This window comes from Lynx canadensis, chromosome B2, assembly GCF_007474595.2.
Source record: "Lynx canadensis isolate LIC74 chromosome B2, mLynCan4.pri.v2, whole genome shotgun sequence".
NCBI classification, from domain to species: Eukaryota; Metazoa; Chordata; class Mammalia; order Carnivora; family Felidae; genus Lynx; species Lynx canadensis.
The window spans coordinates 144,000,896-144,014,824 of NC_044307.1; the positions used below are offsets into that span (position 1 = coordinate 144,000,896).

The 13,929-nt window shown below is 39.8% G+C and overlaps 1 protein-coding gene across 1 annotated transcript in view; it reads left to right on the forward strand.

Moving 5' to 3' along the window:
* FNDC1 (fibronectin type III domain containing 1) overlaps positions 1-13,929 on the forward strand; it is an 80,280-nt gene that overhangs the window by 38,566 nt on the left and 27,785 nt on the right. The window contains exons 11-13 of the mRNA XM_032593271.1: positions 747-847; positions 3,033-3,144; positions 4,245-4,640. Of these exons, the coding sequence (XP_032449162.1) occupies positions 747-847; positions 3,033-3,144; positions 4,245-4,640 (609 nt within the window). The remainder of the gene's footprint in view (positions 1-746; positions 848-3,032; positions 3,145-4,244; positions 4,641-13,929) is intronic.

The following is a 13,929-nucleotide window of genomic DNA, read 5'->3' on the forward strand; positions in this document are numbered from 1 at the left end:
CTCTGACCTGCAAATAGTTGTCAGAAAGCCCAAGCACTTGGTGCTGTGGGTGGGGCTGGGCCAGAGCGCTCCCAGCGCGGACCTTGCACTAACTGTAGCTGATCAGAAATGCCCAGAGATGAAGAGGAAGGGCAGGTGCTAGGAGCAGACAAGAGAGCAACGGAAGGGGTCCCTAACTGAACCTTCTGTTTTCTCTCTGCGCTAACACTTCTCAAGCGGCGCCGAAGACGTGAGCAAGCTTCGAGTCAGCCCCGAGCGTTCACACTTGGCGACTGATGAGTGGACCTGATTCAGCTAGAAATAGTTGTTGGGTTTAGTATAATCTGAGAAGAGCAGGACAGCATCTAGTCTATTTTAGAGGTAGTGTTCTCCATCCTTCCAACTCTCCCTCTGTCCTCCAACTGGCTAAAATAATGCTATAGCCATTACTGTCTTAAGCTTTATCTAGAAAATTTACTTACTCTGGACTGTCACCTTTCCCCAATATTGTCAGAAAACTGTGACTTTACTGTACTTTTAATAGACATTCATACTGGGTATTTGGAAGTCACAATTTAAGACTGGCATCTAATATGTATAAGCTATTGGTTTAAAATCCTGTTTAGTATTTCTTTTAGAAATGATATGTTACTACTTAGAGTTTGGTATGAAACCAACTTGACAGGAGTGTTGAATTTACCAGATTTTTTTTTGTTTGTTTTTGCTGTATTTTTTCTTTCTTTGTTTCTTTCTTCCGTGCCATGTAGGTTATAATGGCAGACCAAATGTAGAAGCAAAAGTACTTCCTGGTAGTAATGGAAAGCCAAGTGGACAAAGAATTATCAATGGCCCTCAAGGAACAAAGTGGGTAGGGTAAACTTCTTTACACATACCGGTTATTTTCATGCTGTTGGGAGGAGAAAATGGTGGGCATTTTGCAACAATAAACGAAATGGTCTTTCGTTTTTCTTCTCTAGTTGTAACCACTCATATGTCAGTATACATGCGTGTTGTTTCTTCCAGTGCTCAGAAAGATCTTCATTCCCCTGAATCACTAGCGTGCTTTCTTCGCATTGCCAATAAAATAAAAGGGGACTTTATTTCCTGTTTGCTTTGATGGGTTAGGAAAATCACACAGACGTATGTTCCAACTGCACGCTAGTGCTTAGCCTCTCAAATGGGCTTCTTCTCCACCTCTGATAGCTTTATATTTATTGTTTTTCTTATTACTTGATTAACTAGTATACACGTTTTCCCTGTAAATTGTCTCAAATCCTTTGCAAACGAAAGCAGGGTGAAAACAAATGAGCAAATCAAAACATATTGAATCAAACAGGCAATTTTTAACAGATCACCTTTTGAATTTTCCAATAATTGTTGTTTGACTGAAATAAAAAATAATTATTAGTATTTTATATATGCTTAAGCTTTAATGACTTTCACTTCCTGAGGTTAAGATAAATGCTAGGGATTTCTTGGCAGATTAGAGGGTAATGGGGAGAACACTTTACAAAGTCCCAGGATTTAAAATATTTTTCATTTTTCATTATTCATTATGCAATTATTCATAGTTTGGGAATTCCCGGTCAAAACTTCCCCTTCATGACAGTAAGGTGTAAGAAAACATATTGAGAGACTCATAAAAGTTTTAGTCACAGGTAAAAGATACATTTAATCATTTCTCAAAGGAACAGGAATTTATAAAGGAAGAATGTATATTAAAGCAAAATGTCATCGTAAATGATTTTTGTAAGACTTTTTTTTTAAGTTTATTTATTTATTTTGAGAGAGAGAGAGAGGGAAGGAGGGAGGGAGAGAATGAACAGGGGAGAGGCAGAGAGAGAGACACAGACAGACAGAGAGAGACAGAGAATCCCAAGCAGGCTCCAGACTGTCAGCGCAGAGCCTGACGTGGGACTCAGACTCACAAACGTTGAGATCATGACCTGAGCTGAAATCAAGAGCTGGATGCTTAACTGACTGAGCAGCCTTCATTGTAAACAATTTTGCATAGAAACGGTATGGAGTCGAGTTCAAAAGTAGGGTTTGTACAAATGAGTTTTAATTACCAAGACAGCACCCAACAAAGTGGCTTCCTCCCATGGCCTGCTGTGCAGTCATGGTTCTCAGACACCATGGGACTTGTCAGTTAAGGTCTGGGGTAGGGCTAGGTAGTTAGCACGTTGGACAGTTTCCCAGCTGACGTTGAGGCTGCCGGTCCAGGCCGCACTTGGAGAACCACCAGTGTATATAGCATGAGCTTGTTTCTTAACAGGGATGGTAATAGCTTCCCCTCGCCCCAATTTTATGATTCCTTAGAATATGAAGTTTTTGCATGCATTCTGTATTAGGCAATTTAATTACAAATTAATTTGTTATAGCAACTTCGATGTTTAACACTAACAGACTGATGGAAACATTTCCTATTTTTAATACACTAGCAATACATGGTCATGGCTGGAAGTTAAAACAATTCAGAAATCTATGAAATAGATATATTTTAGGCTAATAAATACCCCAAACTACGCCTCTGAGAAAACCATTACGAACAGTTTGGGGTATGTCCGTCCAGAGTATTTTTCCCTGCAGTTTTAAGCTTATATATACACGTGGATATATTTTTATTTCTGCAAAATAGGCAGTCCTGTAATCTGAGTCTGTAGCAGTTGATGTCAATATATGTAGAATTGCCAAATCTGTATCATGGGCTGCTAGCATTCCACTGTGTGGATGGGCCATAATGTATTTAACCCCTTCCTTCCACTGATGAACACTTAAGTTGTTTCCTGCTTTTCAGCATTACACACAGCATACTAAATGGTAGCAGCATTTTGCACATGTTTTGCGTATTTGAGAAACTTAAAACAATTTACATATTCTATGGGTAAACAATAATGTGACATTTACACTTCATTCTTAAACCTTGCAAATGATGTGGACAAAAATAATGTTTCCTACTCACATTATGGTCTCCTTCTGTGGAGGCTTCATGCATATGTTTGTGTAGTTGGATTAATGCTCAGTATATTCTTTAATCTGTGTCATGGGTTTAGGTCGTGGATCTCGACCGTGGGTTAGTATTAAATGAAGAGGGAAGGTACCTCCAAGATTCACAAGGAACTCCTCTTCGGATTAAACTGGGAGGAGATGGTCGCACCATTGTGGGTAAGTGACAGTGGTTTTTCGGCCACAAAAATGTTCTGAATTAGCTGTAGAATAACAACCCCCTCCCCATTTGTGATGGGGGCCCTTGGTCCAGTTACGTTTAGCCATGTGGAAAGGAGTGCCCCACAGGGGCAGAACGTAGCTTTTCCCCTGATACAAGTGTAGTTATACCCTTGCTTCAGATCCCAGCCTCCAGAAAAGGTGGTGCTCGACTTTGTTCTTGAAATAGGGCAGCCTAGAGCCACAGGAGGCAGCAAACCATGGCACGAAGACCAAGCCCTGCCTGCTGCCTGCTTTTGTAATGCCTGTGAGGTCAAACGCGTTTTTGCGCTTTTAAATGATTGGAAAAAAAATCAAAGAATAATATTTGTGAAGTGAAAATTATTCAAAATTTACAGAAACACCCCTTTGTGTACTCTCTATGCTTTTTTTTTAAAGTTTATTTGAGAGAGAGAGAGAGAGAGCGAGTGCTCACAAGTGGAGGAGGGACAGAGAGAGAGAGACAGAGACAGAGAGAGAGAGAGAGAGAGAGAGAGAGAGAATCCCAAGTAGGGATTCACAAAGCCTGATGCGGGTCTCAAACTCACGGACCTTGAGATCATGACCTGAGCCAAGATCAAGAGTCAGATGCTTAACCAACTGAACCACCCAGGCGCCCCAAAGTTTCATGGCAGAGTTGAGTAGCTGCAACATAAAGCTTAAAATATCTGGCCCTCCTTCTTCTCTGGCCCTTTGAAGAGTGAGTTTGCCACCCCTGGTACAATGTAACACTTTTCCTCCTGAGGCTTAGGAATCGGGAGGAGGAAAGAATTACTTTCCTTACCAGAGACTAAGAGTTGTTTCAAGGTAATCGGACATATCGATGAAGTATTTACATATTTAATAAGGTAATACAGAGTAATGGGCAATATAATAAGCCCAGAAATCTCTGGATAACGGCAGACACTGCTACCTCTGTTAATATTCTTTTATTCCTTCCTTTGCTTTTTACTGTTTAAAATACACAAATACATAAGTTTGAGAAGACACTCTGCGTTTATTTTTTACTTCCTCTGGATTATTTCATCTTGTTGCACGGCTTTGGTTCGGTTTTGTTTCAGATCTGGGAGGGACGCCTGTGGTGAGCCCTGATGGCCTTCCCCTCTTCGGACAGGGGCGGCATGGCAAACCTCTGGCCAGTGCCCAGGATAAACCCATTCTGAGTCTTGGAGGGAAGCCCCTGGTGGGCTTGGAGGTTGTGAAAACAACCACCCGTGCCCCCGCCACAACCACACCACCCACCACGACAACCCCAAGACCCACGACCACCACCACCCGCCGCACGACCACCACCACACGTCCAACGACCACGATTCGAACCACTACGCAGACAACCACCACCCCTGAACCCACCACCCCTGTTCCCACCTGTCCCCCTGGGACCCTGGAGCGGCACGATGAAGATGGCAACCTCATAATGGGCTCCAGCGGGGTCCCAGAGTGCCACCCCGAAGAAGGTAACGGCCTTCGTTGTAACGGTGGCCCACGTAACTAGCATGCTGCGTTTGAGAGTAGAGTCACAGAGGCTGCAGGGAGGGGTAAGTAGGTCACCGTGGAATGGTGAGTAGAGGCATCTCTAGTCCCACGGGGTTTGCTCAAGACACCGTGTCTCAACTGGGACTGCCAGATTTAGCAAAGAAACGTACGGCATGGGACATACTTAATATGAATAATGATTTGCCTGGCAACCCTATCACAACCCAAGTCAAAAATGTAGCTAAAACATGGAACATGACGAGTGTGGACTAGCGTTTCCCCAAGTGGCTATTACCGGATCGTCGTAGATCCGCACCTGCTGTATTTTTGTAATGAAAAGGTTCTGTGATTAGCTATGTGATTTAAACTAGGTTAATGATCTCTTATGGTTGGATTGTTCAGATCACTGAATAGCCTCATTGTGAGTTTCCAAGAAGAGTAGTGTCCTGAGCACATTTGCCAGCTGAACACTTTCTTGATCAGCGCTCCCTTTGGAAAATGCTGGTCCTTGAGTAGCTGGGCTCTGGTGGCTGCAGGGTAGGACTGCTGTCCGCTGGGTAGGGCTGTGTCATTTCCGCTGCTGGGGGACACCCAGTCAGGACTGTCCTCTGCCCCTGGAGTGTCTGCCTGCTGAGAGGGGCCCATTCCCCCTGAAGCAAGGACTCTTCGGTCTGGTCTCAGGGGAGCTGCAGAGTCGTCATCTTTTCCGCTCAGTCCCTGCTCAGGCTGCTTCGCGAGAGGTCGTCCTGCATTTGTGTCAGGCTCGGAGGAAGCAAACTCATCCTCTTTCCCTTAGGTTGAGATGAATCGCAATGTAGGCTGTAAAACATGTCTTTTTAAGCTGATGCAGAGTGAAGGCGCTTCATTTCAGGAATCATTTTGCATGCCCGGTCTTTTGCACAGCCTTGTTGACCATGATAAGCCCAATCAACTTGAACTTGAACGCTGTATTCAAAATGGGAATTCTGTTTGAAGTCGGTCTTCGCACAGAAACGCTCCAAATACACAGCAACATTGGACACATCTAAAAATTCACACCAAAGAACAAGGAAACATGCTGAGGAAGAGGGCTGTTGGGAAGATTTGCACACTATCATTTAACCCAGTGACCACGAATTGGAATTTACCTTTGGATTTCTGGTATGAAAATATTACGTACTTCCCTTGAGCTTTTACTTCTGCATACATTGGTGCATTCATTTTTGTATTTTTTATTTAAAAACATTTTTTTAGTGTTTATTTAATTTTGAGAGACAGAGTGTGAGTAGGGGAGGGGCAGGGAGAGAAGGAGACACAGAATCTGAAGCCGGTTCCAGGCTCTGAGCCATCAGCACAGAGCCTGATGCGGGGCTCGAACTCACAAACTGTGAGATCATGACCTGAGCCGAAGTCAAAGGCTTAACCAACTGAGCCACCCAGGCGCCTCAGACATGTTTATTTAATTGAGGTATAATTGGAACAGATATTTACTTAATAATTGTTTGCAACCAGAAGAGTGACTATTTTGGATTTGAATTACTACCATTTTAATGAATATTTGCATTTTCTTTTGTCTACTTTTACAGAGGGCTTGTAGCATATTCATTTCATTTACTTTGGATTTTTGGACTTTTATTTGGCTTGAAGTCAGTTTTTCATGGTATTTTTGTTCCTCCTCCTCCTCCTCCTCCTCTTCTTCCTCTTCCTCCTTCCCCTCCTCCCCCTCCTCCCCTTCCTTCCCCTCATCTCCCCTCCTTCCCCTCCTTCCCCTCCTTCCCCTTCTCCTTCTTTTGCAAATAATGATGTATGTGTATGTTTTTTACTTCATTTATGTCATCCTTCTGTGTCCCTAGCCCAGGCCGAATTAGTATCCGAGTGTTAATTATAATTGGCCTTTAGACAGCATTTTCAAAATAAGTACAAATCAATACAAGGTCTTTGAAAAAAACTAAATTTAGGGAAAGCAACATGTAATCTTTATATAATGTTAAAATGTACTATAATTATTATTTAAAAATTTTTCCTGTATGGTTGACCTTCCTTTTTTATTTAGACTGCTCCACTGACAGCTTTATTTTCTTCCTCGTATTAATTCTAATCATAGTTATTTTCATTTAAAAATTTTAAAATTATAGCTTTCTTGAGATATAACTCACATACCATAAAGTTTACCCTTCTAAACTGTATAGTTTAGTGGTTTTTAGTATACAGGGTTGTGCAACCATCACCACTATCAAATTCTAGAACATTTCCATCACCCCAAAAGAAATTCCATACCCATTAGCCATCACTCCTCGCTCCCCCCTCCTTCTAACCCCTGGGAAACCACGAATCCACTTTCGGTCTCTATGGGTTTGTCTATTCTGGACATTTCATAGAAATGGAATCCAATATGTGGCCGTTGTGTCTAGCTTCTCTCACTTAGCATGATTTGTATTCAAGTTCCATCCATGTTGCAGAATATATCTGTACTTTATTTCTTTGACTGCTGATCAGTATTCCATTGTGTGGATAAACCACATTTTATCCATTTACTGGTCAATGGACATCTGGGTTGTTTTCACCTTTTGGCTATGATGAATAATGCTGCCATGAACATCGTGTACAATTTTTTTTTTAACACCTGTGTTCAGTTCTCTGGGGTATAGGTAAGAGACTTGCTGTGTCCAATGGGAACTCTGTATTTATGTTTTTGAGGAACTGCTAAACTGTTTTCCATAGTGGCTGCATCATTTTACATTCCCAGCAGCAGGGTATGAGGCTTCTGATTTCTCCACACCTTCACCAACACTTGTTATTGTCTGTCCTTTTCATTCTCACCATCCTAATGGGCGCAAAGTGGTACCTCCTGGTGGTTTTGATTTACAGTCCCTAATAACTAATGATACCGACATGGTGGGTTTTTTATACTTTCCAATGATAGGTTCTGAAAGTGAAGGCCAGCATGATTAACTTTTGGGTCTAGATCAGCCCTGATTTAGAATTGAGTACATTCATTTGATAGATGTTTTGTCTTTATCATTTTGGCAGGTGACATCATTTTGAGAAAACCCTTGCGGTAAACTAAAAAGCGATAGAGTAGCTCTTGTTTTGTTATTCTGGTTTCATTCATAATTTTATCAAATAAAATAAAATTAGCAGATGATCACTAATCATCTGCATGTGGATCAGGTGTCTTGGGAGATAACAGAAAAGTAGGTGACATGCCTCTGCCTCTGAAAAGCTCACAATATAATGGAAATGACAGCAGGTAGAAACAACTCACTCTCTTGTCAGAAAACCAAGTTGTGGGGCGCCTGGGTGGCTCAGTTGGTTAAGCAGCCGACTTTAGCTCAGGTCATGATCTCATAGTTTGTGAGTTCGAGCCCCGCGTCGGGCTCTGGGCTGACAGCTCAGCTTCGGATCCTGTGTCTCCCTCTTTCTGCCCCTCCCCCACTCACATGGTCTCTCTCTTTCTCCCTTTCTCTCTCTCTCTCTCAAAAATAAATAAACATAAAAGAAATAAAGAAAGAAAACCAAATTGTTCATTACAAAATAAACCAGGACAAGCTATAAAGATTGTTTGGCAGTAACCCAGAGAGCTCTCCAGGCCTAAGCCTTGGTGTCTCCTCTGACTTATTTTGCCCTTTGATCTCCACTGCCAGGTCTCACTGCCCACTCATTATTCCTCCATCACACTTCCTTTTCCTTTAAAGTTTTTATTTTAATCACCCGGTGCTCAACACAGCAAGTGCACTCCTTAATCCCCATAGCCGATTTCCTCCTTCCCCTGCACCCACCTCCCGTCTGGTTGCCATCAGTTTGTTTTCTATAGACAAGAGTCTGTCTCTTGGTTTGTCTCTCTCTTTCTCTGTCTCTCTCCCCCCACCCTGCTTTGCTTGTTTGTTTTGTTTCTTAAATTGCTCATATGAGTGAAATCATGTGGTATTTGTCATTCTCTGAATGACTTATTTCACTTAGCGTTATACTCTCTGGTTCCATCCATGTCATCGCAAATGGCAAGATTTCATTCTTTTTTATGGCTGAATAGTATTCCATTGTATATCTATACCACATCTTCTTTATCCATTCATCAGTCAGTGGATAACCCGGCTGCTTCCATATCTTGCCTGTTGTAAATAATGCTGCTATAGACATAAGGGGTGCATGTATCCCTTTGAATTAGTGTTTTTGTGTTCTCGGGGTAAATACCCAGTAGTGTACTTGCAGGATCATAGGCTAGTTCTCTTTTTAACTTTTTGAGGAGCCTCCATACTGTTTCCACAGTGGCTGTGCTAATTTGCATTTCCAACAACAGTGCACGAGGGTTTCTTTTTCTCCACATCCTCACCACACCTGTTGTCTCTTGTGTTTTTGATTTTAGTCGTTCTGACAGCTGTGAGATGATACCTCATGTGGATTCAATTTGCATTTCCCTGATGATAAGTGATGATGAGCATCTTTTCATGTGTCTGTTGGCCATCTGGATGTCTTCTTTGGGAAAATGTCTGTTCATGTCCTCTGCCCATTTTTAATTGGACTATTTGTTTTTATGTGTGTCAAATTGTATAAATTCTTTATATATTTTGGATACTAACCCTATAAAGGGATATGTCATTTGCAGATATCCTCTCCTACTCAGTAGGTTATCTTGTAGTTTTGTTGATTGTTTCCTTTGCTGTGCAGAAGCTTTTTATTTTGATGTAGTCCCAATAATTTATTTTTGCTCTTGTTTCCCTTGACTCAGGAGACCTCTCTAGAAAAAGTTGTTATGGCCGATGTCAGAAAAATTACTGCCTGTGCTCTTTTCTAGGATATTTATGCTTTCAGGTCTCACATTTAGGTCCTTAACCCCTAATGAATTTACTTTTATGTACAGTGTAAGAAAATGATCCAGTTTCATTCTTTTTCATATTGCTGTTCAGTTTTTCCAACCCATTTGTTGAAGAGACTGCCTTTTTCTCATTGGATATTCTTTCCTGCTTTGTCAAAGATTAACTGACCATATAATGGTGGGTTTCTTTCTGAATTTTCTATTCTGCTCTATTGGTCTATGTGTCTATTTTTGTGCCAGTACCATACTGTCTTGATTACAACAGCTGTGAAGTCCAGAATTGTGATGCCTCTAGCTTTGTTTTTCTTTTTCAAGAGTGCTTTGGTTACTCAGGATATTTTGTGGTTCCATACAAATTTTAGGTTTGTCTAGTTCTGTGAAAAATTCTGTTGTTATTTTGGTAGGGATTGTATTAAATCTGTAGATTGCTTTGGATAGTGTAGACATTTTAACAATACTTGTTCTTCCAACCCATGAGCATGGATGGAATGTCTTTCCATTTTTTGGGTCATCTTCAATTTCTTTCATCAGTGTTTTATACTTTTCAGGGTACAGGTCTTTCACCTCTTTGGTTAGGCTTATTCCTAGGTATCTTATATTTTTGTTGCAATTGTAAATGGGATTGATTCCTTAATTTCTCATTCTGCTGCTTCATTATTGGTGTATAGAAATACAGCAGATTTCTATATGTTGATTTTGTACCCTTTGACTTCACTGAGTTCACTTATCAGTTCTAGCAATTTTGGGGCAGAGCCTTTTGGGTTTTCTATATAGAGTATCATGTCATCTGCAAATAGTGAAAGTTTTACTTCTTCCTTACCAGTTTGGATGCCTGTTATTTCTTTTTCTTGTCTGTTTGCTGTGGCTAGGACTTCCAGTACTATGTTGAATAAAGGTGAGCGGCGCCTGGGTGGCTCAGTCAGTTAAGTGTACATCTCTTGATCTCACCTCAGGTCATGATCTCGCAGATTGTGAGATCGAACCCTGGAATGAGCCCTGCACTGACAGTGCAGAGCCTGCTTGGGACTCTCTCTCCCTGTCTCCCTGCCCCTCTCCAACTTGACACACTCTCTCTCTCTCAAAGTAAATAAATATTTGAAATGAAATGAAATGAAATGAAATGAAATGAAATGAAATGAAATGAAATGAAATGAAATAAAGTGGTGAGAGTGGACATCCTTGTCTTGTTCCTGATTTTAGGGGGAAAGCTGTCATTTTTTCCCCCATCAAAGATGATATTAACTGTGGGTTTTTCATATATGGCCTTTATCATGTTGAAGTATGTTCCCTCTAAACTGACTTTGTTGAGGGTTTTTATCATGAATGGATGTACTTTGTCAATGCTTTTTCTGCGTCTATTGAAGTGATCATATGGTTTTTATCCTTTCTCTTCTTGATGTGATGTGTCATGCTGATGAATATGCAAATGTTGAACCACCCTTGCATTCCAGGAATAAATCTCATTTAATCATGGTGCCTGATTTTTTTTAATGTATTATTGGATTTGGTTTGCTAATATTTTGATGAGGATTTTTGCATCTATGTTCATCAGAGATATTGGCCTGTAGTTCTCTTTTGTATGTGTGTGTGCGGTGTCTTTATCTCTTTTTGGTATAAGGGTAAAGCTGGCCTCATAGCAGGAATTTGGAGTTTTCTTTCATCTTCTATTTTTTTGGAATAGTTTGAGAAGAATAGGTATTAAGTCTTCTGTAAATGTTTGGTAGAATTCTCTTGTGAAGCAATCTGGTCCCAGACTTTTGTTTGTTGGGAGTTTTTTGATTACTGATTCAATGTCCTTGCTGGTAATTAGTCTGTTCAAATTTTCTCTTTCTTCCTGATTCAGTTTTGGGAAGTTATGTTTCAGGAACTTATCCATTTGTCTGTCCTAGGTTGTCCAATTTGTTGGCATATAATTTTTCATAATATTCTCTTATAATCCTTTTTTATATTTCTGTATTTCTGTGACATCAATTGTTATTTCTCCTCTTTCATTTTTGATTTTGTTTCAGTCCTCTCTCTTTTTTCTTTTCTTTTTTTTCTTTTTTTTTTTTTTTTATTAGTCTAACTAAAAGTTTATCAATTGTGTTGATCTTTTCAAAGAGCCAGTCTCTGGTTTCATTGATCTGTTCTGCTGTTTTTTTACTTTCTATTTCATTATTTCTGTGTAACCTTTATTATTTCCTTCCTTCTATTATTTTGGGTTTTGTTTGTTCTTCTTTTTCTAGCTCCTTTAAGTGTAAGGTTAGGTTGTTTATTTGAGATTTTTTTTCCTGCTTTTTGATATAGGCCTGTATTGCTATAAACTTCACTCTTAGAACAGGTTTTGCTGCATTCCAAAGGTTTTGAACCGTTGTGGGATGTGTGTGTGTGTGTGTTTTCGTTTCTTTCCATGTACTTTTAAAATTTCTTCTTTTATTTCCTGGTTGACTCCTTCATTGTTTAGTAACATGTTATTTAACCTCCATGTATTTGTGGTTTGTGGTCTTTCTAGAATTTTTTTCTTTGTGGTTGACTTCTAGGTTCACAGTGTTGTGGTCAGAAAAAAATGCATAGTATGACTTCAGTCTTCTTGAATTTGTTGAGACTTGTGACCCAGTATGTCATCTATTCTGGAGAGTATTACATGTGCACTTGAAAATAATATGTATTCTGCTATTTTAGGATGAGGTGTTCTGAATATACCTGTTAAATCCATCTGATCCAGTGTATCATTCCAAGCCATTTGTTTCCTTGTTGATTTTCTGTTTAGATGATCTGTCCAATGATGTCAGTGAGGTGTTAAAGGCCTCTACTATTATTTTATTTTTACCAGTTCTGGTATGAACAGCTTTATGTATTTGGGTTCTTCCAAGTTGGTTGCATAACTGTTTATAATTATTTTATCTTCTTGTTGGATTGTTGCTTTTATTATTATGTAGTCTCCTTCTTTTTCTCTTGTCACAGTCTTTGTTTTAAAGTCCATTTTGTCTGGGGTGCCTGGGTGGCTCAGTTGGTTAAGCATCTGACTCCTGATTTTGGCTCAGATCGTGATCTCATGGTTTGTGAGATCGAGCTCCACATCGGACTCTATGCTGACAGCACAAAGCCTGCTTGGAATTGTCTCTCTCCCTTTCTCTCCCTGCATCTTTCTCTTTCTCTAAAAATAAATAAAGAAACTTTAAAAAAAGTTTATATTGTCTGATACAAGTTTTATTTCTCTGACTTTCTTTTGATATCCATTTGCATGATAAATATTTCTCCATCTCCTCACTTTCAATGTGCAGGTATCTTTAGGTTTAAAAATGAATCTCTTGTAGGCAGAATACAGGTAGGTCTTGTTCTTTATCCATTCTGTCACCCTATGTCGTTTGATTGCAGCATTTAGTCCCTTTCCATTCAAAGTAATTATTGATAGATATGTACTTATTGCCATTTTATTACTTGCTTTGTGATTGTTTTTGAAGATTTTCTCTGATCCTCTTTTCTTTCTCTCTTTCATGGTTTGCTGGCTTTCTTTAGTGATATATTTGGATTTCTTTCTCTTTATTCTTTGCATATTTATTAGTGGCTTTTGACTTGTGGTTACCATTAGGTTTGTATAGAACATCTTCTGGATAGAGCAGTTTATATTTAGTGGATAGTCATTTAAGTTCAAATCCATTCTTTACTCCTCTCCTCCCTACATTTTAGGTATATGGTGTAATATTTTACATCTTTTTATTTTGTAAGTTCCTTGACTGATGTTTTTATAGAAATATTCATTTTTACTGCATTTGCATTTCCTACCTTCATACTGTCATTTTTGGTCTTTCCTTTCCACTCAAAGAGTCCCCTTTAATATTTCATGAAGGGCTGATTTAGTGGTCATGAGCTCCTTTAGTTTTTGTTTTTCTGGGAAAATTATTTTATTTCATTTTATTTATTTTAGAGAATGCAAGCAGGGGAGAGGGACAGAGAGATAGAGAGAGAGAGAATCTCAAGCAGACTCTAGACTTGAGCTCTGACATGGGGCTTGATCCCAGACTCTGGGATTATGACGTGAGCCAAAATCAAGAGTTGGACATTCAACCGACTGAGCCGCCCAGGCACCCCAGTCTGGGAAACTCTTTATCTCTCCTCTATTCCAAATGATAGCCTTGCTGGATCGAGCATTCTTGGCTGCAGGCTTTCCCTACTCAGCACTTTGAATATATCATGCTACCTGTTTCTGGCTTGGAAAGTTTCTGCTGAAAAGTCTTCTGATAACCTTATGGGGTTTCCTTTGTATGTAACTGTCTTCTTTTCTATTGCCGATTTTAATATTTTTTTGTTATCACCATGTTTTGCCAGTTTAAATACAATATGTCTAGGTGTGGATCTGCTTTGTGGATTTTGTTGGGGGTGGTGGTTTCTCTGTGTCTCCTGGATCTGAATTACTGTTTCCTTCCCCAGATTAGGGAAGTTTTCAACTATTATTTCTTCAAATAAATTCTCTGTCCCCTTTTTTCTCTTTTTTCTTT